This window comes from Podarcis cretensis (genome assembly GCF_951804945.1).
Source record: "Podarcis cretensis genome assembly, chromosome: 12".
NCBI classification, from domain to species: Eukaryota; Metazoa; Chordata; class Lepidosauria; order Squamata; family Lacertidae; genus Podarcis; species Podarcis cretensis.
This window is the reverse complement of record NC_137181.1, coordinates 3,345,069-3,371,026: the sequence shown is the minus strand read 5'-3', so window position 1 is coordinate 3,371,026 and position 25,958 is coordinate 3,345,069. Positions and strand designations below refer to the sequence as shown.

General features: G+C 48.9%; 2 protein-coding genes across 4 annotated transcripts in view; both read left to right on the top strand.

The window, feature by feature from the left end:
- Window positions 1–25,958, top strand: part of ZNF653 (zinc finger protein 653) — a 126,813-nt gene that overhangs the window by 99,668 nt on the left and 1,187 nt on the right. The window contains exon 3 of one of the 3 annotated variants that reach the window (XR_013831816.1): window positions 12,708–12,843. The exons of the other annotated variants lie outside the window; for them this stretch is intronic. The gene's annotated coding sequence lies outside the window, so the exon portion shown is untranslated. Of the gene's footprint in view, window positions 1–12,707; window positions 12,844–25,958 lie in introns of those variants that run through there. 3 annotated transcript variants of the gene reach the window in all.
- Window positions 2,450–25,958, top strand: part of LOC307227157 (uncharacterized protein) — a 66,682-nt gene continuing 43,173 nt past the window's right edge. Inside the window, exon 1 of the mRNA XM_079996331.1 lies at window positions 2,450–2,735. Coding sequence (XP_079852457.1) covers window positions 2,660–2,735 — 76 coding nt within the window. The 5' untranslated portion in view covers window positions 2,450–2,659. The remainder of the gene's footprint in view (window positions 2,736–25,958) is intronic.

The following is a 25,958-nucleotide window of genomic DNA, read 5'->3' as shown; positions in this document are numbered from 1 at the left end:
TAGCTTCTCTGAGTTATTCAAGCCCCTTCACCACGGCAAGGCAGTAGTCCCTGAAGGGGTCCATGAAGGTCCATTTAGTTAAAGCCATGGTTTTCCCAGTAGTGATGTATGGAAGTGAGAGCTGGACCATAAAGAAGGCTGATCGCCAAAGAATGGATGCTTTTGGATTCTGGTGCTGGAGGAGACTCTGGAGAGTCCCATGGACTGCAAGAAGATCAAACCTCTCCATTCTGAAGGAAATCAGCCCAGAGTGCTCACTGGAAGGACAGATCCTGAAGCTGAGGCTCCAAGACTTTGGCCACCTCATGAGAAGAGAAGACTCCCTGGAAAAGACCCTGATGTTGGGAAAGATGGAGGGCAGAAGGAGAAGGGGACGGCAGAGGACAAGATGGTGGGACAGTGTTCTTGAAGCTACCAGCATGAGTTTGACCAAACTGCGGGAGGCAGTGGAAGACAGGAGGGCCTGGTGTGCTCTGGTCCATGGGGTCACGAAGAGTCGGACATGACTAAACAACTAAACAACAACAACAAGGCAAAAAAGTTCCTCTTCAACCAGATCTTGGGCTGATCAACATCCCATATCCTTTTAAATATGTTTGTGGCAGGGAAGGGCATTATTGGTTGGTGGTCCCCCCCCACTAGAATTCGGACCACAAGGATAATTTAGTCCAACTCCCTGCTATGCAGGAATCTTTTGGCCAGTGTGGGACTTGAACCCACAGTGCTGAGATTAAGGGTCTTGCGCTGACAGAACCATCTTTTCTGTTCCTGTTTGCATTCTGCATCTTGTGCTTTTTACCTTGTATTTGTGTGTTGCGTGCTGCCCTGAGACGAAGGAAGTGTTACGTATTTAATACATATCTAGGGAATTTATAAAATGTTTTATTATGTTTTGCATAGCTTGGAAGCCACCCAGGGTGGGGCCACCCAGTCAGATGGGCGGAGTACTAATACTATTACTAATATTAAGTGTGGTTTTTTCCCTCTGGGGGGTCACATTCCCCTAAACATTTTGTGAATCTTTTGTCCATTTACTATATTCATTTCCCCCAATCTGAGCTATAAAATGGGGATTTTCTTGAGTCAAATGAGAGTACCCCTCAAACATAAGAAAGCACTGCTAATATTAATAATCAAAATAACAACAACAATGGATGGTGGCTAACAGATTGAGGTTGAATCCTGACAAGACAGAAGTACTGTTTTTGGGGGACAGGGGACGGGCAGGTGTGGAGGTCTCCCTGGTCCTGAATGGGGCAACTACCGGTATGTCCCTGAAGGACCAGGTGCTCAGCCTGGGAGTCATTCTGGACTCATGGCCGTCCATGGAGGCGCAGGTCCATTCTGTGTCCAGGGCAGCTGTTTACCAGCTTCATCTGGTACACAGGATGAGACCCTATCTGGCCATGGACTGTCTCACCAGAGTTGGGCATGCTCTGGTTATCTCCCGCTTGGACTACTGCAACACGCTCTACATGGGGCTACCTTTGAAGGTGACCTACAACTAATCCAGATTGTGGCAGCTAGACTGGTGACTGGGGGCGACCGCCAAGACCATATAACACCGGTCTTGAAAGACCTACATTGGCTCCCAGTACGTTTCCAAGCACAATTCAAAGTGTTGGTGCTGACCTTTAAAGCCCTAAACGGCCTCGGTCCAGTATATCTGAAGGAGCGTCTCCATCCCCATCGTTCTATCCAGACGCTGAGGTCCAGCACCGACGGCCTTCTGGTGGTTCCCTCGCTGCGAGAAGTGAGGTTACAGGGAACCAGGCAGAGGGCCTTCTCGGTGGTGGCGCCCGCCCTGTGGAACGCCCTCCCACCAGATGTCAAAGAGAACAACAACTACCAGACTTTTAGAAGACATCTCAAGGCAGCCCTGATTAGGGAAGCTTTTAATGCTTCATAGGTTATTGTATTTTGGTGTTCTGTTGGAGGCCGCCCAGAGTCGATGGGGAAGCCCAGCCAGATGGGGGGTATAAACAATAAATTATTATTATTATTATTATTATTATTATTAATTAACTTGCTTGATCAGGCCAGGGGGGGCCCTATCCTGCCCTCGCCTGGCCAGTGCCCATGACGGGGCACCCACAAACCTGCCTAGAAGACCAAAACTCTCCTTTCCCGTGGCTTCCAGAAACTGGATTTTGGGTGGACGAGGGAGGATGGAGAGAGAGATCAGAGGCTCTTGCTCCCTGCCAGGCTGATGCACTTGCCCTGGAGGGATCAGGGCCTTCTTGTTTGCCCTGCCTGGCTTGGCCTGCCTCTCTCTCTGTCTTTTCTGCAGTACCAGGCGCCCTCGGCTTCCACCATCTCCACGCCCTCCCTGCTATAGAGGGAGCTGCTGCTGCTGACATCATTGAGGATGACAGAGCTGTTCAGGCAGCGAGGGGGGAGCAGCAGCAGCCTGGTCCAGCCTCCCTCTCCCCCCTCCGCACCTCTGAGCTGGATTCTCCCAGGTCCCCCCCCCCTCCCTCTACGGCGCAGGCTCCATCCCACCTCAACCTCCCTCCAGCCTGCAGAGCGCATCAGAAGCGCCTGGTCCCTTCTCTGCATCTCTCTCCATCTCTCTCCATCCAGCCGCCTTGCCTGGCAACTCTAAAGCCCCCCCCCCAAAGACCACTTCACGCCCCCACACCTCGCTGGATGCCACACCATGCCCGGAGAAGCCCTCAAGAGCCAGGAGGCCACGCGGGCCAAGGACCCAGGCGTCCTGAGGACACCTGAGACAGGTGAGTCCTGAGGTTTCTCTTCCCTTCTCCATCTCCAAAGGCGCACTGCTGAGTTGGCCAAAGGCGGCGGCGGAGGGGGTGTGGAAAGGAGGGGAGGAGGTTTTTTGTGTGTGGGGGGGGGGGCAATGTAAGCAAGGCACAAAGAGGGGGGCGGGGGGCTGTTGGGGGATGGGGTGGGGAAATGGAAGCAGGAATGGGAAACGCAGGGGCAGTTTTGGGGGGGCGGGAGGGGCGCAGAATGTCTTCTCTGGTCGGATGGTGGCAGGTCAGGCTGCCTGGATGTGGGGCAGAGCAGTTTTTTTTGGGGGGGGTGTTCTGATGAGGGGCAGAGCATGGAGAACGCCTGGGTTCTTTCTCGGAAGGTGTGTGCGGCTGGATGCAGAGAAAGCAAAATACTTTCCCCCCCTCCCATTCTTAACACACCCCCTCCCTCCCTAAAGGCCCCTCTCCCTTATCCTCAACCCCCAAGCCCCAAAAGATATGGGGCTTAGAAGGGTCTGGCTATCTGAGGACACCCCCCTTCCCTAAGGCTGACCTCTCTTTTCTTTGGGGGGGGCAAAGCAAAGGACTTTCCTCCCCCCCCCCATGCACAGATTGTGGGTCGCTCTGAAAAGTTTTCCCTTCTTTGTTTTGGGCGATCTAGTCATAGCTCCAAGGGGGCAGAGACCCTTGGGTGAGGGACTTGATCTGTGTTTGCATTGGGGGGGGGGCATAGCAACTTTCCCAAGCTTGGCTGAGAGGTGGGGAAGCGAGGCAGCCGCCGCCATGTCCATCTCTCTCTGGGTGGGTGGGAAGGAGACCCTGCTGCTCTACCCACTGCGCATCACTGCCCTGCCTAATCCTAAGTAAGACATCACATCCCTTACGCTGCCCCACAGAGTAGCTCTTAAAAGCCCTTCATGGCAATGATATTCTCTGGGTGGCATCCTTGTTTGCACAGAAGAACCACCCCCAAAAGAAGGGGAGGTAATCTCCAGGTGTGCCAGTACCTTTCTGACACCCCTGGGTGCCATTTGGGGGGGGGGCGAGAGACCCCACCCCCCTGCACAGGCTGCTGCTAATCCATCCCTTTGGAGCCACTAGTATTTTCAGCCGACTCACTTGTTCTGCCTGCTGGGCCTTATTGTTCCGAACTGTAAAATGGGCCCATGAAGTCGACATGCAGGTCCAAAGCGCAAATCTTTCTATGGGTGTTTGGCTAGCTTGACCTGTGTCGGTTATGTGGGGCAGACCTGCGGGTTGCCTGCTATATGCGGGAGAAAAACGAACCACAACAAATGCTTTTTTAAAATGCAGAGCTTTGTTACTTGCAATATAATGTGTGATGCGTCCGAGGAAGGGCCTTCGCAGCTTGTTAGCCTCTGCCCCCAAATCTACTCCCCGCCCCCGCTTAAAATAACCCCCCCCCCCGCAATGATGCCTCTGCTAAACCCAACTTAAATATATATATTTTAGTCCATGCAAATTAAGGGCGATTGATTTTCTCTTTGTTCCAACCTCTGGGATAATTGGCAGAGTAGCCTAATAGTTATGGCACCCCTTTGTCCCCATAACCCAGAATCCGGATAAGAGTTTAAGGGCTGCAGGGACTGGTGGGGGGTTTTTTGGGGGGGAGAATATCAGGTGATTGGGGTTTCCCCTTAGATTAGGCCAGACATAGAGGACATAGCCTCGTTTTCTGCTGCGTAATACTGTGACTTGCCCCAAGACCTCGCCATAAGGCGGGACATTGTCCTTCTAAATAACTCGGCGTACCAAGGGTGAAGGCAAAACACTGATCCCCCCATCGCCTCTGCATTCTTACTCAGCAATAAATCCCACTTTAATACGATAGAACTGGAGAACAAAAAAACTATGTGGGGGATTGAAAGCTTATGCGATAAGCAGGTTTCTACGCAAGTAAGTCTTTCTGGGTTCATCTGCGCTGGGTCACACCTGCAGGAAATCGCTCGTTTTAGCAACTTTAATGTGAATAAGCTGCATTTTTTTTTAACCGTCTCCTCCCACCCACCTCTGATCTCTCTCCTTGCAATGTTTCTGTACGCAGAGATAGGAACATTAATTGGCAGAGGCCTTAAACTGAGTCAGAATCGCCGGTTGATCTAGCTCAGAATTGTTGACACTGACCGGCAGAGTTTGGGACAGGGGAAATTTCCCATATCTACCCAGAGATGCCACTGGAGGTTGAACAAATGGATTTTATTATTACGGTCACAGACCAGTTCCGGGTCACTTACAATATCGGAAAAATCAGAAAACACAACAGGAATACATTGAGTTGCAATTGGGTATAACAGAGACAATTCAGATATAGGCAAAGGTAAAGGGACGCCTGACCATTAGGTCCAGTCGTGGCCGACTCTGGGGTTGCGGCGCTCATCTCGCTTTATTGGCCGAGGGAGCCGGCGTACAGCTTCCGGGTCATGTGGCCAGCAGGACTAAGCCGCTTCTGGCGTACCAGAGCAGCACACAGAAACGCCATTTACCTTCCCGCCGGAGTGGTACCTAATTATCTACTTGCACTTTGATGTGCTTTCGAACTGCTAGGTTGGCAGGAGCTGGAACCGAGCAATGGGAGCTCACCCCGTCGCGGGGATTCGAACCGCCGACCTTCTGATCGGCAAGTCCTAGGCTCTGTGGTTTAACCCACAGCGCCACCCGCGTCCCATACAATTCAGATATAGCGACAGTTAAATCTGGATCACTAAAATATCACCTAAAATTATCATTTAAAAACCAGAATCATTTTGGTAGCACAGCTTGTTCCCTAAGTTTTATGGTAGTTGCACAGAATTGGAGGTTGAACGTCCCGTGTTCAAAAGAGACGCTCTGCCCCATTTTGTTACAGCCCTTCCCCGAGTCAAATAACTGGGATTCAGAAAACCACATTCGGTCGTCTTGCTGGTACCGATCTCTCTCAGGAAGTGGAATGAGTGGATCCCGAAATGTGTGCCTACAGGAAAAAGAAAGGGGTGTGGCTATGCGGCCAGAAACTTGCTCAGTTCTCTGGGGCTCGTCTTTAAAATTTTATCGGGCAGCAGGCAGGAGGAGAAAGAGAAGTGTGTGTTGGGGTTTGGCACATTTTTACCTACAAAAGCATCTTCGCCTGGTTTGAGTGATGCTTCCTGTCTTTGTTTGTAACAACTACCTGACATTCAGAGGACATCTTAAGGCAGCCCTGTTCAGGGAAGTTTTTAACGAGTGATGTTTTACTGTGTTTTTGGTTTCTATGGAAGCCGCCCAGAGTGGCTGTGGAGGCCCAGCCAGATGGGCGGGGTATAAATAATAAATTATTATTATTATTATTATTATTATTATTATTACTGTGTACTTGGCTTGGAGAAGTGGCTCCATCCCTTCCTACAGCTCCTCAAAGCTGTCACCCATCATTCTGCCCAGACGCTGAGGTCCAGCGCCGAGGGCCTTCTGGCGGTTCCCTCATTGTGAGAAGCAAAGCTACAGGGAACCAGGCAGAGGGCCTTCTCGGTGGTGGCACCCACCCTGTGGAACACCCTCCCATTAGATGTCAAAGTGATAAACAACTACCTGACATTCAGAAGACATCTTAAGGCAGCCCTGTTCAGGGAAGTTTTTAATGGGTGACATTTTAGTGTATTTTTGGTCTCTGTGGAAGCCGCCCAGAGTGGCTGGGGAAACCCAGCCAGATGGGCGGGGTACAAATAATAAATTATTATTATTATTATTAGTATCCAAGGCCGGCAAAGTTTGGGAAGGGACCAGAGACTTTGCATTGGGGATGTCAGGGTTCTGGTTCCTGGTCTCCCCAAATCAAAGCATTTCAGGTACCAGGTGATAATAATAATAATAGTAATAATAATAATAATAATAATAATAATAATAATAATAATTTATTTATACCCCGCCCATCTGGTTTAGTTTCCGCAGCCACTCTGAGCGGCTTCCAATCGAGTGTTAAAAACATTACAGCATTAAATATTAAAAGCTTCTCTAAACAGGGCTGCCTTCAGATGTCTTTTAAAGAGAGATAGCTGCTTATTTCCTTCACATCTGCTGGGAGGGCGTTCCACAGGGCGGGTGCCACTACCGAGAAGGCCCTCTGTCTGGTTCCCTGTAACCTCACTTCTTGCAGGGAGGGAACCGCCAGAAGGCCCTCGGAGCTGGACCTCAGTGTCCGGGCTGAACGATGAAGGTGGAGACGCTCCTTCAGGTATACTGGACTGAGGCCGTTTAGGGCTTTAAAGGTCAGCACCAACACTTTGAATTGTGCTCGGAAATGTACTGGGAGCCAATGTAGGTCTTTCAAGACCAGTGTTATACGGTCTTGGCGGCCGCTCCCAGTCACCAGTCTAGCTGCCGCATTCTGGATTAGTTGTAGTTTCCGGGTCACCTTCAAAGGTAGCCCCATGTAGAGCGCATTGCAGTAGTCCAAGCGGGAGATAACCAGAGCATGCACCACTCAGGTGAGACAGTCCGCGGGCAGGGAGGGTCTCATCCTGCGTACCAGGTGGAGCTGGTGGACAGCTGCCCTAGACACAGAATGGACCTGCGCCTCCATGGACAGCTGTGAGTCCAGAATGACTCCCAGGCTGCGCACCTGGTCCTTCAGGGGCACAGTTGCCCCATTCAGGACCAGTGAGTCCTCAACACCTGCCCGCCTCCTGTCCCCCAAAAACAGTACTTCTGTCTTGTCAGGATTCAACCTCAATCTGTTGGCCGCCATCCATCCTCCAACCGTCTCCAGACACTCACACAGGACTTTCACTGATGGGAAAGCCGTCTCTCTGGGGAGCCCCTGTCGGCCTCTGGGACTACTCAGGATCGGGACCCAAACAAGACGCTTCAGGCTCCTCTGACTGACCCTTGGGGCTCCCCCCCCCCCGCACCACCAGCCCCTCTTTCCAGGCCCTGCCTCTCACCTGCCCTGCTCTGTGCCCTCCTTGAACAATTTTACCTGTCTGGAATGGGTCCTTGAACTCTGAGAATTCGTCTTGCCTTCCTGGGTGGAGAGATGTCGGAGGGGTGTGGGTGCTGATAAGGCCAAGGTTGCAGGTTCGATCCCTGGATGGGACAGTTGCATATTCATTCATCGCAAGAAGTTGAATTAGACCAGCAACCTTTTTCAGCTGTGGGCCAGTCCACCGTCCCTCAGACCATGTGGGGGACGACGACTATAGTGTTTGGGGAGGAGTGAACAAATTCCTATGTCCCACAAATAACCCAGAGATGCATTTGAAATAAAAGGACACATTCTACTCGTATAAAAACACACTGATTCCTGGACCATCCGGGGGCCGGAATGAGAAGGCGATTGGGCCAGATCTGGCCCCAGGGCCTTAGGTTGCCTACCCCTGGATTAGACAATCCTTAGGGTCCCTTCCAATTCTGTAATTGGACACACCCACTTCTGCTACTGACCCCACCCACTTTTGCCTCTGGACACACCCACTTCTGCCACTGACCACACCCACTTTTCCTCTGGACACACCCACTTCTGCCACTGACCACACCCACTTTTCCTCTCTGGACACACCCTCTTCTGCCACCGACCACACCCACTTTCCCCTCTGGACACACCCACTTCTGCCTCTGACCAGACGCAAATATGTTGTATGATATATATTTTTTTGGAAATTCCATGTAAAAATTAATAAATATATATAGGTAAAGGTACCGCTGACCATTAGGTCCAGTCGTGGCCGACTCTGGGGTTGCGGCGCTCATGTGACCCGCATGACTAAGCCGCTTCTGGCGAACCAGAGCAGCGCACGGAAACGCCGTTTACCTTCCTGCCGGAGTGGTACCTATTTATCTACTTGCACTTTGACATGTTTTCGAACTGCTAAATTGGCAGGAGCAGGGACTCAGCAACGGGAGCTCACCCCGTCGCGGGGATTCGAACCGCCGACCTTCTGATTGGCAAGTCCTAAGCTCTGTGGTTTAACCCACAGCGCCACCCACGTCCCTGTTTTGCATGGAGAAGGTTCAATTCCTGGTATTTCAATCGAGGGCTGCCTGAAACCCTGCGGAGCGGCTGCCGGCCTGTGCATGGACCCCACTGATAGTTGAATCAATAATCCGATTCCACACAAAGCAGTGTCCGACATTCGTATGATGCCGTTCCTTTCTGCCTGGGTGGTTTTTCTGCGTCTGTGTCAGAGATAAAGCTTCTCTTTCTCCCCAAATCTTCACCGACGTCCAAGGAGGGGTTGCCAACATTATCAATTTTTTTCCTGGCAAGGCTCCTGTGCTTTATGAGAAGTAGATGGAAGGTGTCTAGACATCTAACAGCGGGTCATTTTCCTGGGTTGGAGATGCAGTGCAGTCTTCACAGAATAAAAATTCTACCTGTTGTTTTTTTTTTGGGGGGGGGGGGAGAAGATGGAGAAACAGAGGCTCTCCTCTTACACACACAAACACATACGTTGGCAACTTTACTCCTGAGCCGCTACAGCTGAACCTCTACTCCCCTTTTCCAGCGTTCTGTATCTCCCTCCTTTCCCTCAGTTCTTATGGGGGTTACCAGACAATGTTGTTGTTTAGTGGTGTCCGCCTCTTTGTGACCGCATGGACCAGAACACGCCAGGCACTCCTGTCTTCCACTGCCTCCCACAGTTTGATCAGACTCATGCTGGTAGCTTCCAGAACACTGTCCCACCATCTCGTCCTCTGTCGTCCCCTTCTCCTTGTGCCCTCCATCTTTCCCAACATCAGGGTCTTTTCCAGGGAGTCTTCTCTTCTCATGAGGTGGCCAAAGTCTTGGAGCCTCAGCTTCAGGATCTGTCCTTCCAGTGAGCACTCAGGGCTGATTTCCTTCAGAATGGAGAGGTTTGATCTTCTTGCAGTCCATGGGACTCTCAAGAGTCTCCTCCAGCACCAGAATTCAAAAGCATCCATTCTTCGGCCATCAGCCTTCTTTATGGTCCAGCTCTCACTTCCATACATCACCCCTAAATAACTGACCAAAATAACACCATCCCATCAAGCCATTGCATTTAGGCTGTCTGAAAAGATCCTCAACACCTGTCGCTGAAAACAGCCAGGTTTTGATTCTCTCTTGATCAACGCTCCTGATTCCTTCCCTCTGCTTGTTTCCACTGTGTTGAGCTTTTTAGATTGTAAGGTCCTCGGGGCAGGGACCTTATCCTCTGGGCAGATCCACAGTACAACCAACGCGCATTTACAGCACTTTGCTTCCACCCAGAAAATCCTGGGAACTGTAGTTTGTTAGCGGTACTGCAAAGTGTAGCTCTGTGAGTGGGAAACTACATTTCCCAGGATTCCTTGGGGGTGGCAAGCCAAGGGGTTTAAATGTGTGTTTGGATGTGTTTTAGGTGCACAGTGTGGGTCGCCCATTTGCAAGCATGTGGATGGTGCTAGCTGCAGAGACACAACAACAACAACAACAACAACAACAACAACAACAACAACAACGATAGATAGATAGATAGATAGATAGATAGATAGATAGATAGATAAGGGGTGGAACTTCTCATTCAGGAAACTTACAGTGAGAACCCAAAAGAATCTACTCAGAAATAAGTCCCATTCAGTTCAAAGGGGATCACTTCCAGGTAAATGAATATCTTAAAGGTACATAGAGCGCTAACTTTAACAATAAAATATACCCCATAATTCCCCCCCTGCCCTTCCTCCTTTCAGGGCTCCACCCTCCCAGATCTCCCCCAACCCTTTTGCAATGATCTTGACATCAGCAAAACCGAAAGCAGACTGAGTCATTCTATTGTTCGCCTCCCCTCCCCGCCATGTGTCAAACGAGCTGTCTGCCTCGTAACGTCTTTTACAAAATTAAATTAAACTCCACTTGGAAGTTAGATTTAATTTAATGTCTGCTGGGTGCCTCGTTTGAAACGCACGGCGAAAGAGTAACACAAATGTGCTCCCGGGATGGAGGGGAAAGGGGGGGAGTCCATGATGTCACAGGACCTGGCCAATTAGTGCTGTGCACTCCTGGCGTCTGCCTTGGGCATACAAAGCCTCGGCTGAATCCTGCGGAGACGATTGTTAGATATGAATGAAATGCAAGAGGGTGGAGGTCTTCAGTGTTACCTGCCAGTTGTCTTTCTTCATGGAAACAGTGCTGCTCTGTGCTGGATTTACGTATAAGCTATAGCTTAAGGTAAAGATAAAGGGACCCCTGACCGTTAGGTCCAGTTGCGGACGACTCTAGGGTTGCGGTGCTCATCTCGCTTTATTGGCCGAGGGAGCCGGCGTACTGCTTCCAGGTCATGTGGCCGGTATGACTAAGCCGCTTCTGGCGAACCAGAGCAGCGCACGGAAACACCGTTTACCTTCCCGCCGGAGCGGTACCTATTTATCTACTTGCACTTCGTGCTTTTGAACTGCTAGGTGGGCAGGAGCAGGGACCAAGCAATTGGAGCTCACCCCGTTGTGGGGGATTCGAACCGCCGACCTTCTGATCGGCAAGTCCTACACTCTGTGGTTTAACCCGCAGCGCTACCCACGTCCCCTAAGCTATAGCTTAGGGCCCCCCCCCCCCAAAAAAAAAATTAAAGGGGAAAAAAACTGGATGTACATTTCCAAAATAAAAAGATAAAAAACAAATAAAATAAAGCGTACATCCAGCAACAGTGTTTTGTGTTGTGCAGGCTCCTATGATGTAAGTCCTGGGCCCCGCCTACTAGCCTGCTCCCTAAAATATGACTGGTTTGCTCCTTTCTATATATAGGATGCCTACATTCTGCATGTGCAAAGGGCTTTGGGTACCTATGAGGTCCGTAAATTACCATATAGCATTTATTCAACCCCCAAAACAGCCACAATTTGTTGCTGACAGCTGAATATAGAAAGTGCCTCATTACCTTCAGTAGTGTAGGGCCTCATCAAACCTAAATCTGGCCCTGAGTGTGGGGTAGTGGTTAGAGTGTCGGACGAGGACGAGGACCTGGGAGACCGGAGTTCGAATCCCTATGCAGCCAAAAATCTCGCTGGCTGACCTTGGCAGCCAATCACTGCCTCTTGGCCTAGCCTACCTCACAGGTTGTTGTGAGGATTAAATGAGGAAGGGGAGAAGCACGAACCCCACACTGAGCTAAAAACATTTTTGTCCAGACAAGTGTACCAAGATATTTGGAATGCTGGTGGGTTTCTCATTTATTGCTGGTTTTAATTTTCTGAAAGTGCTTTTAACGTTTCGAACTTCTTAAGTGCTTTTAACAATCTTTTGTTCTTTTTATAAACTGCTCTGACGTTTCCTGCGATCCAACGGTATATGAATTCTATGAAATAAAATAAATACTTAAATTGCATTAATTCCCCTCCCTTCGCCAGCAGGTCCCCGGGAGGGTTACAGCAATTTAAAATGCAGAATCGAAAGCAGATTGCAGTAGCAAGAAAGTCTTAACACACTAAACTCAGGTGTCAAAGATAAAGGGGGACGCCTTCAGCATTTGCCAAAAGTTGTATAGCAAAGAAGTCCCTTGAAATTGTCAGAGCTTTCCCCAAAGAATCCTGGGAGATGTAGTTTGTTAATTGTGCTGAGATCTGTTGGGAGGAGACCCCACCCTCCTCAGAGAACTACAATTCCCAGAATTCTCTGGGAATTGGTTTCTGACTCTTAAACTACTCTGGGCTTAAACTGATATATAATGAATTGAAAAGGATGTTTAAAATAACTGTAAAAACAACAACAACACAACAGAAGCTTTTCTTTTGGGAATTATAGGGACAGAACTACCTAAACTGTTTAGAAACTTACTCATATATGCGACTACAGTGGCAAGAAAGTTACTTGCCCCGAAATGGAAAGAAGCAGAAGTCCCAGTAAAGGAAGAATATATACAAAAACTTCTGGAATATTCAGAAATGGCGAAACTTACTGGAAGAATAAGAGATCAGGATAACAAACATTTTATAAAAGAACGGAAATGGTTTATTGAATGTTTACAGATAAATTGTAAACAGATAAGAACATTGGCAGGGTTATTGTAACAACCTGCAGTTTTATAAGAGTACAGTGGTACCTCGGGTTACATACGCTTCAGGTTACAGACTCCGCTAACCCAGAAATAGTACCTCGGGTTAAGAACTTTGCTTCAGGATGAGAACAGAAATCGTGCTCTGGCGGCGCGGCGGCAGCAGGAGTCCCCTTTAGCTAAAGTGGTGCTTCAGGTTAAGAACCGTTTCAGGTTAAGAACGGACCTCTGGAACAAATTAAGTACTTAACCCGAGGTACCACTATATATATTTAAAGAAGATGAATAAATGAGTAAATTAAATGAATTTGTTTTTTTTAATATATAATATTTTATTAAATTTTACAAATGAAAAGCAATACAAAAGAAAAACAATACATATCTGTCAGAGCTGCCTCCAGGTCCCAGCTCACAGAGGACCAACGCTAGGCTGTAGTTATGTACAAAAGTCTTTATTGAGGTTCAGTTTCCATTTTAAAGCCGCAGCGTGCAGCTCTACGTCTCGACCTTAGACCGGCGAAGTCCCGTCTGAGTCTCCTCCCCTTCCACACCAGTTTAAGACTCTCGCTTTGCTCCACCTCTTCCTAAGTTCCTTTCTCCTCTGGGCCCTCCTGCCCGCTAGGGTCTCATCCTTTCTGGACTCCTCTGACGCTGACCCTGATGATTCTTCCCCCTCCTTCCGGCGGGCTTTAGGACCTGGTTCCCTATCCGGGCTACCTTCTGTGCCGCTCGCCTGTACATTTGAACTTGGCGCGCGCGCCCAGCCTGCAACTTTCCTCTTGACCGTTCCCTCGCTCTCCGATGGAGGCGTGGCCACCCCTGACTCATCTTCTCTCGCTGGTGGTGCATATGTGGGCTCTGACACCTGGGACTCCTCCCCCCCACTACGCTCTGGTGGGGAAGCTGGTCCTGATTTCCAACTGCTGCTCTGGGAGTCCCCGCTGGCCCCTTGTTTCTGGGGTGTCCCCCTGGGTCTCCCCTTGCCCTGCCCATCGGCGCCCCCTTCTGTGAATCTTCCGATTCGCTGGAGAGGCTCGTGGAATCTATCGGGCTGCTGTCATCTTCTCCTACGCTGCCCTCAGATTGCTCCCCCTCGCTCTCCATCTCCTCTCCTCCCTGCGCTCCCGCTGAGTCCCTGACAATATCAAACATACAACATACATCAAAACATCAACAAATACAGACAATTAAACCACAACAAAAAAGAAAAAATATATCAGAAGCAAAAAGATTAAAGATTTAACAAAAAGAAAAGAAAAGAAAAAGAACCTCTTTTCAAATTCTTATCATTCATAAACTTATTTTCCTGACTTCCACCCACCTCCCTTTCTTGTATTCCACTTTAAAATTGATTAGCAAATTCATTCTTATTAGTTTTATCCTTAAATAGTTTCCCTCACGTATTGTACTTTCCAGATTTTCATCCAATATCTATCCCTTCTTTCTTACTCTTATTTACCTTATTTACTAGAACCCCTTCATTTCATTTCAATGTCATCAACATTCAGAAATTATACAATGTTTTTGTAAGTAGGTTTTAAACTTCTTCCAATCTTCTTCCACCCTCTCTTCTCCTTGATCTTGTATTCTGCCGGTCATTTCTGCCATTTCCATGTAGTCCATTACTTGCATCTGCCATTCTTCCAAATTAAATGAATTTGGATATGCAGAAGATATTAAAAATTAATTTAAGGAACTGCAGGAAGAGTTTTGAAACGTTAAAATGGCTGTAAAATTATTGAAATGTATAAACCTGGAAAGCATAAATAATTTTTTTAAAACAAAAAACAAAAGAGCTCCCAGCACCCTACATTCCTTCATCGCAGCGGGTTAGTCCGGATGACCCCTAGGGTCCCATTCCAGCTCTTCAATCCCATGATTCTTTGGGGGAAGCCTTGGCCTGCCTTTGTTTTTCACCTGGGCAAAACGGCACATTGCCAAGCAGCCAAGGCCTTGGCCGCCCATCCGCCTCCCCTCCTTGCATTAAATCCTTTGCCAAGAAGCAGCCTCTGAATAATGAACGAAACACTCTCCAAGCAGAGAGGCTTCAGCCTTGCACTCATGCGCCGCACGCATGTGCAGCCCCCGGCCTTGGAGTCGGGAGAGACCGAAATAACCAAAGTCGCAAGCGTCAGGAGCTGGCGGTGGGGAGAGGAGAGGAGCGCTTGCCCCCTCGGGGAGGTTCAAGGCCCTTTTGCTGAACGCTAAGCTCGCGGCGCCGAGATGAAATGAAATAAAAGCCTGCCGCTGTTTCCTTTGCAGAGCTGCGAGGCAGAACTTGCAGTCTCCCAGCCAATTAGCAAAACGCTAGTAATATCCTAAAGGCAACACGATGGCCAAGTACAACAATGCGATTTCAATATAAACTCTTTATGTAATCTGTGCAGAACACTGAACAATATGAAATATATGAAATATGCAACCTCTGCAAAACCAAATACCGTATTTTTTGCTCTATAAGACTCACTTTTCCCCTCCTAAAAAGTAAGGGGAAATGTGTGTGCGTCTTATGGAGCGAATGCAGGCTGCACAGCTATCCCAGAAGCCAGAACAGGAAGAGGGATTGCTGCTTTCACTGCGCAGCGATCTCTCTTGCTGTTCTGGTTTCTGAGATTCAGAATATTTTTTTTCTTGTTTTCCTCCTCCAAAAACTAGGTGCGTCTTGTGGTCTGGTGCATCTTATAGAGCGAAAAATATGGTAAACAGAAATCGTCTAAATCTCTGAAAGTCACAAAATATGGTATGCACTCTTGATGGATTCTCTTGAAAACATAGAACCAAATAATCATAAGTCTTATATGTCTCTGAAAGTCTTTGTAGACTATGCAAGTCTCTGAAGGAAGCAATGGGTCGGATTCTTATCTGATGAAAACAAGCCGTAAAGCTTTGTTTTATGACGTCCAACACTGCCGAAGTGGTCCACAAACAGACGTTGTGAACAGTGATTCCGGATATACCCAACTTTTCGTGGAATTCTTCTTCAGCACAGCAGAAGGATACAGAAATGTTTCATAAAGCCATCTATATGGTGAATGGAACTGTATAAATAACAATTGCTATGGAGCAGTGGTTCAATGTTCTGTATAGATTATATAAAGAGTTTATATTGACTTCGCATTGTTGTACTTGGTCGTTGTGTTGCCTTTGGGATATTACTGACACAGGGGTTTAATTGTTTAATTAGCAAAACACAGCTGTGCCTGCACGCATTTTGCTTGCGCGATTCCAATTACACGTGGTTCCTAGAATCATGGGAAAGATCTCATCAACGGTGTCTCTGAAAATTTTTGCACATCACTTGGGAAGACAGGCAAACTAATGCCAGTGTACTGGAAGAAGCAAAGATCACCAGTATCAAAGCAATGATTCTTCAACATCAATTTTGTTGGACTGGTCATGTTGTACGGATGCCTGATAATCGTCTTCCAAAGCAACTACTTTATTCAAACTTAAAAATGGAAAGCGTAATGCTGGTGGTCAACGAAAGAGGCTTAAAGACTCTCACAAGGCAAATCTTTAAAAATGTAGTATAAACACCGACAACTGGGAAACACTGGCTTGCGAATGCTCCAGTTGGAGAACAGCCTTTACCAAAGGTGTCGTGGGCTTTGAAGACACTCGAACTCAGGACGCAAGGGAGAAACGTGCTAAGAGGAAGGCACGCTTGGCAAATCCACACCGGGATCAACTCTCACCCGGAAACCAATGTCCCCACTGTGGAAGGACATGTGGATCCAGAATTGGCCTCCACAGTCACTTACGGACTCACTGTTAAAACCGTGTTTATGGAAGACAATCTTACTTGGCTATGAGTGATCGTCAAAGAAGAATTGTAGATTTGGAAGGGGCCCCAAGGGTCATCTACTCCAACCCTCTGTAATTCAGGAATTTCAACTAAAGCATCTATGGCGGATGACCATCAAACTTCAGCCTGCGTCTCTCCGCTCTGCTTTCATGTATGTGAGTGCGGCAATATTTTTAAAGTCTCCAGTTTTGAATGCGGCTTTGAAAGAGGACTGGAGAAGTCTATCTGCATAGCTCACCTGATTAGAGCATGGTGATGAAAATGCCAAGGTTGCAGGTTTGATCCCCTCTGGGACAACTGCATATTCCTGTGTTAAAAGGGGGTTGGACTAGATGATCCTTAGGGTCCCTTCTAACTTTACCGTTCCGTGATTCTGGAGTTCCTGGAGGAGAGAGAGCTATCAATGACTACGAGGCAGGGGGCCTTCTCGGTGGTGGCGCCCGCCCTGTGGAACGCCCTCCCACCAGATGTCAAGGAAAAGCCAGGTGACTTTTAGAAGACATCTGAAGGCAGCCCTGTATAGAGAAGTTTTAGAACGTGGCTTTTTTGGGGGGGGGGTGTTATTCGGTTATTGCTTTTGGTTTGATTTTATATAATAAAGAATAATTTCTTATTTATACCCCGCCCTTCGTGGTTCAGAAAACTGGGCTCAGGGTGGGTAACAACAAATTTAAAACAATTGATGCAACAAAAACCAACATAAAATACAGTATAAAACGTGAATAGCTGCCCCTAAGCTGCCCCTATTTTCATCTGAGAACTGTTGGAGGGGGTGGAGTTATGCGACCCCCGAGCCAAGGAGATAAATACCTATACAACCTTTAGAAGACACCTGAAGGCAGCCCTATATAGGGAAGCTGTTTAATGTTTTATTATGTTTTTATATATGTTGGAAGCTGCTCAGAGTGGCTGGGGCAACCCAGTCAGATGAGTGGGGTATAAATATTATTATTATTATTATTATTATTATTGTTGTTGTTGTTGTTGTTGTTGTTGTTGTTGAATGTTGTTGTTGTTTAGTCGTTTAGTCGTGTCCAACTCTTCGTGACCCCCTGGACCAGAGCACGCCAGGCACTCCTGTCTTCCACTGCCTCCTGCAGTTTGGTCAAACTCATGTTTGGAGCTTTGAGAACACTGTCCCACCATCTCGTCCTCTGTCGTCCCCTTCTCCTTCTGCCCTCCATCTTTCCCAACATCAGGGTCTTTTCCAGGGAGTCTTCTCTTCTCATGAGGTGGCCAAAGTATTGGAGCCTCCGCTTCAGGATCTGTCCTTCCAGTGAGCACTCAGGGCTGATTTCCTTCAGAATGGAGAGGTTTGATCTTCTTGCAGTCCATGGGACTCCCAAGAGTCTCCTCCAGCACCAGAATTCAAAAGCATCAATTCTTCGGCGATCAGCCTTCTTCATGGTCCAGCTCTCACTTCCATACATCACTACTGGGAAAACCATAGCTTGAACTATAGGGACCTTTGTCGGCCAGGTAATGTCTCTGCTTTTTAAGATGCTCTCTAGGTTTGTCATTGCTTTTCTCCCAAGAAGCAGGCGTCTTTTAATTTCGTGATTGCTGTCACCATCTGCAGTGATCATGGAGCCCAAGAAAGTATTGAGTAGGACGTCCCTATTTTCACCGGAGAAATGTTTTTGGAGGGTATGTGATTATCCAATAGCCGGATGGGAGCGGGTATCTCTGCATATTGCATCCTAAACACAACAACGACGTGCCCAGTGTTTAGATATTCATGGTCATTCGCTGGCATCTGTGCTGAATGCCTTTAAAACAATATGCGAGAGTCCCTTTGTCAAAAGCTTGGCGGGTGTGTGGGGTGGGAATAACGGGAGGAATCTCTTTTGTAATGCCCTCTCTAGCTAAAGCCTCGCAGAGCCAGGCTAGGTGCCCCCCAGCGCCAGCGCGGCCGCCAAACGCTGGAGTCAGCAAGTCTCCATTTTTGCAGGGACAGGAGGGAGCCGGAGGCTGAGGAGAACTTGCTGGGGTTGCAGTTGCCGGGCAGAAGGTACGGGAAGGTATCCCTGCCAAAGCCCCCAGAACATCCCTGCTCGGTCCAAAGTCAGAAATGGAACCAGAGTTCCCAAAGAGTTACGTGGAATGACCGCTCCCCACATCAAATGCGGGCGCCTTTTGCATGGTTGTGTGCAGCCCCCCGGGTCCCAGGGCCAGTGGCGTAGCGTGGGGGGTGCAGGGGGGCCGACCGCACCGGGCGCAACATCTGGGGGGCGCGCGCTTGCCGCCTCCGGAGTCGCCGAAGAGCCTCGGGCGCGGCTGTAGCAGAGCCCCATGTCTCGCGGAACCGACGAGCTGTGCGCGCGTCCGGGCTGAAGGCGTCCGGCGGGCAGCGGCTCTCAGCGCTCGCCGCGGTCCCCGCGCATCAGGGCCGCGGAGGGCGCAGCAGGCAGCCCCTCCTCACAGCCCCGCTGCTGCTGCAGCCGCTGGGCCATGTTGCATTTTTCTCGCCTCTCTGCCCTCCTCCTCCTCCGGGCAAGCGTCGTCGTTTGGGCGGCCGCGCCAGCGGCAACTCGCCTCAGATCACCTGACACGGACCCACCGCCGTCGCCGTAGCTACCTTACCGTAAATACCCCAGCCCAGGCAGCAGCAAGAAGAAGCTGGCAGCGGTGGCAGGTTAGGGGTTAGGGGCGCAAATTACTTGCCTTGCCCCGGGTTAAAGGTAAAGGTAAAGGTACCCCTGCCCGTACGGGCCAGTCTTGACAGACTCTGGGGTTGTGCGCCCATCTCACTTAAGAGGCCAGGGGCCAGCGCTGTCCGGAGACACTTCCGGGTCACGTGGCCAGCGTGACATCGCTGCTCTGGCGAGCCAGAGCTGCACACGGAAACGCCGTTTACCTTCCCGCTGGTAAGCGGTCCCTATTTATCTACTTGCACCCGGAGGTGCTTTCGAACTGCTAGGTTGGCAGGCGCTGGGACCGAGCAGCGGGAGCGCACCCCGCCGCAGGGATTCGAACCGCCGACCTTTCGATCGGCAAGCCCTAGGCGCTGAGGCTTTAACCCACAGCGCCACCTGCGTCCCGCCTTGCCCCGGGTTAGGGGGCGCAAATTACTTGCCTTGCCCCGGGTGCTGACAACCCACGCTACGCCGCTGCCCAGGGCGACTCCTGGTAGTTAGGGCTGGCTTCATCTTCCCCAGGCTGGATAAATGGAGGTCTCTGCCTACCTCAGCCAATCGCCCAATCCCACCTGGGGAGGCGTTGCCAGGGGATTGGCCAGGTAAGGCGAGGGACCGCCTTGACCACACAACAGAAGGTGCGTCTTACCTGCGAAGCAGCAGTCAGCTCCAGAGCCTCTCCCCCTCCCTCAGTTAAGTCTTCTTTTGCAGGTTAACCTCTTCTCCACAGGTACGCGGGCGCTGCTACGTCGGGGTTGCTGTTGAAGGACCGGAAAGGAATTTTCCTGCGTTGGCAGGTTTTGCTTTTCCCGTAGCAAAATGTCACAACTTTGGCGGTTTCAGGCCTTGGGTGGAATCCTTTATCTTCCTAAATGGGGGGACATGAAGTGGTGACCCACGCCCCTCTTGCAGTGATCCCAGGGTTCCCCGTTAAAGGGGTCTTGAGGGGAGGTGTTGGCCATATACCAAGAAGTTGCCATTGCTCTTCCCTCCAACGGTGGTGAAACGGGGGGGGGGGGGCAGGCTCTCTGCTTGAACGTATGTTCTCCAGAGCCAGCCCAATCCCCACACATTCTGGATAATCCTGAAGTCTCTCAGATTCCCGGCAGGGGACTGGGAAGGATAAACGCCCAATGCCTGAGCCAAGGTCTCCCTACATCTGAAACTTAACAAAGTTGTGGCCAATTTTAATCCCATAGCACATTGTCTTGTGTCATGATTCTGCTTGGGGGTCGCCTGGGGTTGGGGGGACTTTGCCTGTCCACGCAAACAAGCGGTATTGTGTGGGTGGGATTCGATCATCTCCTGGCATATTCAGGGTGCACAGCTGAAGTGGGTTTGGTGCTCAAGCCCCCTCCGAAAGACAAACAAATGAAAACAGACTTCTTGTGAGGAGGAATAGTATTATACGAAAAAACTGCTCCCTTCCCCTTATGGGTTACCCAAGAACCCATATAGAGTCCTTACGTAGGTTCCCTATTGGTAGGAGAAAATAACAGACGCCAACCAGAGAATACTGAGAGGCAAAGCAGCTCAAAAGCCTGATCTTTATTAAACTGTTGCAACAGGGTCCTCACCCCCCCCCCCATGCAGGAGGGAGGAGGAACCCAAAACATTGGTTTGCAAGCTCTTATATAGGCTTTTGAAATTGCCACCCTGTAGCTCAAGGCCACCCCCCAATACAGCACACGTACATCACTGAAGGGGCGGTCTGCAGCAGAAAACCTGTCCGCCAGGATACCTGATAATGGTCACTGATTGCTTTCACCTGGGCATCCTGGCCATTCTTTTGTGATGGTAAATACTCAGTTCCTGAATGCAGGTCTCAGGATCACCCTATTCATACACAAATACGCCCTTAAGACAGGATTTGTGAGCAAAGAGACAATGGGGAGGTTTCCCCATTTCCTTCCTCCTTGCAGAGAAACATTTGAGGTCAAATTGGGAGAGTCAAAATCAGGGAAACTTTTTCAGCAGGGAGCCAGTCCACTGTCGCTCAGACCTTGTGGGGGGCCAGACTATATTTTTTTTTGGGGGGGGGGGAGAACGAATTCCTATGCCCCACAAATAACCCAGAGATGCATTTTAAATAAAAGGGCACATTCTACTCATGTAAAAACACGCTGATTCCTGGACCATCCGCGGGCCAGATTGAGAAGGCGATTGGGCTGGATCCGGCCCCCGGGCCTTAGTTTGCCTACCCATGGTCAAAAGGTTTCAGGACTGTTTTCCTGTACTGTTTCAGACATGTGGTTTATATATTTATGTACGTGTTTGCCTGGTTCATTTATGAACCTTTATTTTATATCTTCGACCTTATAATTCTCATAACAAATAGGACCAACAGAAATGTAGAGTTGTATTGGGGCCCCGTAGGGTCATCTAGCAGAAGCCTCTGCAACGCAGGAATCCGGTGCAGGTTCTGCGGACAAAGCCAGGGGAAGCCGTTGGCAATGGCAGAATGTAAACCCTGTTGTTGTTGTTGTCGTTTAGTCATGTCCGACTCTTCGTGACCCCCTGGACCAGAGCACGCCAGGCACTCCTGTCTTCCACCGCCTCCCGCAGTTTGGTCAAACTCATGTTCGTAGCTTCGAGAACACTATCCAACCATCTCGTCCTCTGTCGTCCCCTTCTCCTTGTGCCCTCCATCTTTCCCAACATCAGGGTCTTTTCCAGGGAGTCTTCTCTTCTCATGAGGTGGCCCAAGTCTTGGAGCCTCAGCTTCAGGATCTGTCCTTCCCGTGAGCACTCAGGGCTGATTTCCTTCAGAATGGAGAGGTTGGATCTTCTTGCAGTCCATGGGACTCTCAAGAGTCTCCTCCAGCACCAGAATTCAAAAGCATCCATTCTTTGGCGATCAGCCTTCTTGATGGTCCAGCTCTCACTTCCATACATCACTACTGGGAAAACCATGGCTTTAACTATATGGACCTTTGTTGGCAAGGTGATGTCTCTGCTTTTTAAGATGCTCTCTAGGTTTGACCTTGGAGCAATAAATTTATCCTGCTGGGGGCATAAGTAAATATTCAAAGGATTATAGAATTGTACCCCTAACAGGGCTGCTGGAAGTAGTCTGGAACATCTAGGCTGGCATTCAAGGCTGCTTTAATAATTTTTAAAAATTATTTCTCATTTCTTAATTGGGTGCTTTTGAGGTTTAGTGACCCTGGTTAACATAACTTTAGCCTTCATTATCTCTGTTCTTTCATTCCCATTCAGCCTGAAATCACTGTGATATGTTTTCTGCCCTTTTTTCTAATATGTGAGAGTTCAGCTCTGGGAGCCAGACACAAAGCGATCTCTTTTTCCAAACCAAATTGCGAGATCCAAACCCCAGTCATGGATACTGACTTAAGAGTCATGAACAAAGATCTTTTGAAGTGAAAAAGACCTGCCATGGTCCCAGGCGCTGGGCTTGAAAGCCTTATAGTTTTTTATTTGCATTTTTATGACAGCGATATCTCCCCCCTCGTTTGTTTTGCTTTCCATTATAAAAATAAATGCACACATGCACGAAGATAAACACACAAAAATAATATATCTATAACAACTACTAACATGCACATGAACATTTTCTCCCTCGCTCATAACATTAAAAGTTGTGGGTGTCCGATGAAACTGAAGGTTGGAAAATTTCAGGACAGAAAGTCCATAGCAGCCTCCTTCTTACTTGTTAATATTATATATTTATTTACTTATACCCTGTGTTTCCCCCCCCGATGAGACTCAAGAAACAACCACAGTCTTTCTTTTTTTAAATCATTTTTATTTGAGTCTACAAATAAAAATTTAGAACAATCCAAATACATATCCATATGTAGAGATTACTCAAAATCTCGAGACTTCCCCCCATCCCCTCCAGTTGTCAACATTTACAACTGCATATTATTCCATATTCTGTGTTTTATATCCTTCCATCTTATCCATAGTATTTGTTACATTACAAGTGAGATTAAAATCCTTCTAATGTTTTCATCTGCTTGCAATGGTCTCTTAAATAAATTAAGAATTTCCTCCCTTTTTTTTGGTAAAGTTTTTGTACTCTTGGTTCCTGAGCTTTCCAGCCAGTTTTGCCATTTCGGCATAGTCCATCGGCTATTTCTTATTTCCATCTCTGGGCTAGTAGCATCTCTGCTGCTGTTGTCGCCTACATAAAGAGTCTTTTCTGTTCCTTTGGAATGTCGGTACCTACAATTCCTAATAAAAAAAGCTTCTGGTTCTTTTTAAACAAAAGTTATTCTAAACATTTTCTTCATTTCATTAGATATCATCTCCCAGAACACTTTTATTACCTTACGCGGCCACTACATATGATAAAAGCTACTTTCTTTTTCTTCACATTTACAGGTAGGTATTTGTACTTGTTCTATACATTTTTTCTAACTTAAATGTAAAGGTAAAGGGACCCCTGAAGGTTAGGTCCAGTCGTGGCCGACTCTGGGGTTGCGGCGCTCATCTCACTTTACTGGCTGAGGGAGCCGGCATACAGCTTCGGGTCATGTGCCCAGCATGACTAAGCCACTTCTGGCGAACCAGAGCAGCGCACGGAAATGCCGTTTTCCTTCCCACCGGAGCGGTACCTATTTATCTACTTGCACTTTGACGTGCTTTTGAACTGCTAGGTTGGCAGGCGTTGGGACCGAGCAACGGGAGCTCATCCCGTCATGGGGATTTGAACCTTCTGATCGGCAAGTCCTAGGCTCTGTGGTTTAACCCACAGCGCCACCTGTGTCCCTTACCTTCAAAGGTAGCCCCACATAAAACTATATGAGAACCAAGGTACTACTGTATCTGATTCAGTCTTACACATCTTAGCAAGCCTATTTGGAGTCAAGTACCACCTGTCAATCATTGTTTTACCCGGACACTGAGGTCCAGCGCCGAGAGCCTTCTGGCGGTTCCCTCACTGCGAGAAGCCAAGTTACAGGGAACCAGGCAGAGGGCCTTCTCGGTGGTGGCGCCCGCCCTGTGGAACGCCCTCCCACCAGATGTCAAAGAGAACAACAACTACCAGACTTTTAGAAGACATCTGAAGGCAGCCCTATTTAGGGAAGCTTTTAATGTTTGATGTATTAAAGGTAAAGGTACCCCTGCCCGTACGGGCCAGTCGTGTCCGACTCTAGGGATGTGCGCTCATCTCACTTAAGAGGCCGGGAGCCAGCGCTGTCCGAAGACACTTCTGGGTCACATGGCCAGCGTGACGAAGCTGCTCTGGCGAGCCGGCACCAGCGCAGCACACGGAAACGCCGTTTACCTTCCCGCTATAAAGCGGTACCTATTTATCTACTTGCACTTAGAGGTGCTTTCGAACTGCTAGGTGGGCAGGAGCTGGGACCGAAAGACGGGAGCTCACCCCGCCGCGGGGATTCGAACCGCCGACCATACGATCGGCAAGTCCTAGGCACTGAGGTTTTACCCACAGCGCCACCCGCGTCCAATCGTTTGATGTATTACAATATTTAAATTTTTTTTGGAAGCCACTCAGAGTGGCTGGGGAAGCCCAGCCAGATGGGCGGGGTATAAATTATTATTATTATTATTATTATTATTATTATTATTATAGCTCAAGGAATAACACGCTGTAAACTTCCGATCATTGCCCGTATTTCGTAGGTAGCCCACTACAGTCATACCTCGGGTTACAAATGCTTCGGGTCGCATGATTTCGGGTTGCGCACCGCGCTGAACCCAGAAGTGCTGGAACAGGTTATTTCCGGGCTTTGGCGCCTGTGCATGCGCAGAAGCGCCAAATCGCAACCCGTACAGGCGCAGGCGTGGCGCTGCGGGTTGCGGGCACTGCGGGTTGTGAACGTGCTTCCCGCACGGATCACGTTCGCAACCCGAGCGTCCACTGTAATGTGTTTTGCCCTGGCCTGCTGAATTCTCCATGTCATAATAATAATAATAATAATAATAATAATAATAATAATTTATTATTTATACCCCGCCCATCTAGCTGGGCCTCCCCAGCCACTCTGGGCAGCTTCCATAGAAAGCAAAAATACAGTAAAATATCACACGTTAAAAACTTCCCTGAACAGGGCTGCCTTAAGATGTCTTCTGAATGTCAGGTAGTTGTTTATCGCTTTGACATCTGCTGGAAGGGCGTTCCACAGGGCAGGCGCCACTACCGAGAAGGCCCTCTGCCTGGTTCCCTGTAGCTTTGCTTCTCGCAATGAGGGAACCGCCAGAAGGCCCTCGGCGCTGGACCTCAGCGTCCGGGCAGAACGATGGGGGTGGAGACGCTCCTTCAGGTATACTGGACCGAGGCCGTTTCATCCGACCCAAAGGGCGGTCCAGACCCATCGCTGCCGGGATGAGCTGGGATGAAGAGTTCAGTAGGTTTCACACCTTCTCCTTAATCCTGCGTAATGAGCACAGCCACGATTTCTCCATTCTGATCAGAGACTCCTGGGGTGTGTTCAGAATACATCTCTATTTTTAGAGTCCGTGGGACAAATCTTCTGGCAGGCCTGTGTTTGGCTGGCGCAACAGCAGCAGCGTTGGAGAAATGGTTCCTGCAACTTTTCCCGGCAGCTTGCGGTAAATCCAGAGCGGTTTAGTAGTGCTTGGATAAGGAGATGAGTAAGGCAGCCCAGCTCAAAAGGAGACAAAGGATGGATGTGGGCGTCAGATCACATATTGTTATAGATTCAGGGTAAACCCTAGAAAGCACCATATTTTTTGCTGCATAAGACGCACCCGACCATAAGATGCGCCTAGTTTTTGGAGGAGGATCTGATGGTGAATTTGGGGTGACCCAATGCAAAAATCCTGAGGAACCATGCGGATCCGTGCTTTGTAACCACATTTTTGCACCATTGCAGCCCCAGGAAACAGTGGATGC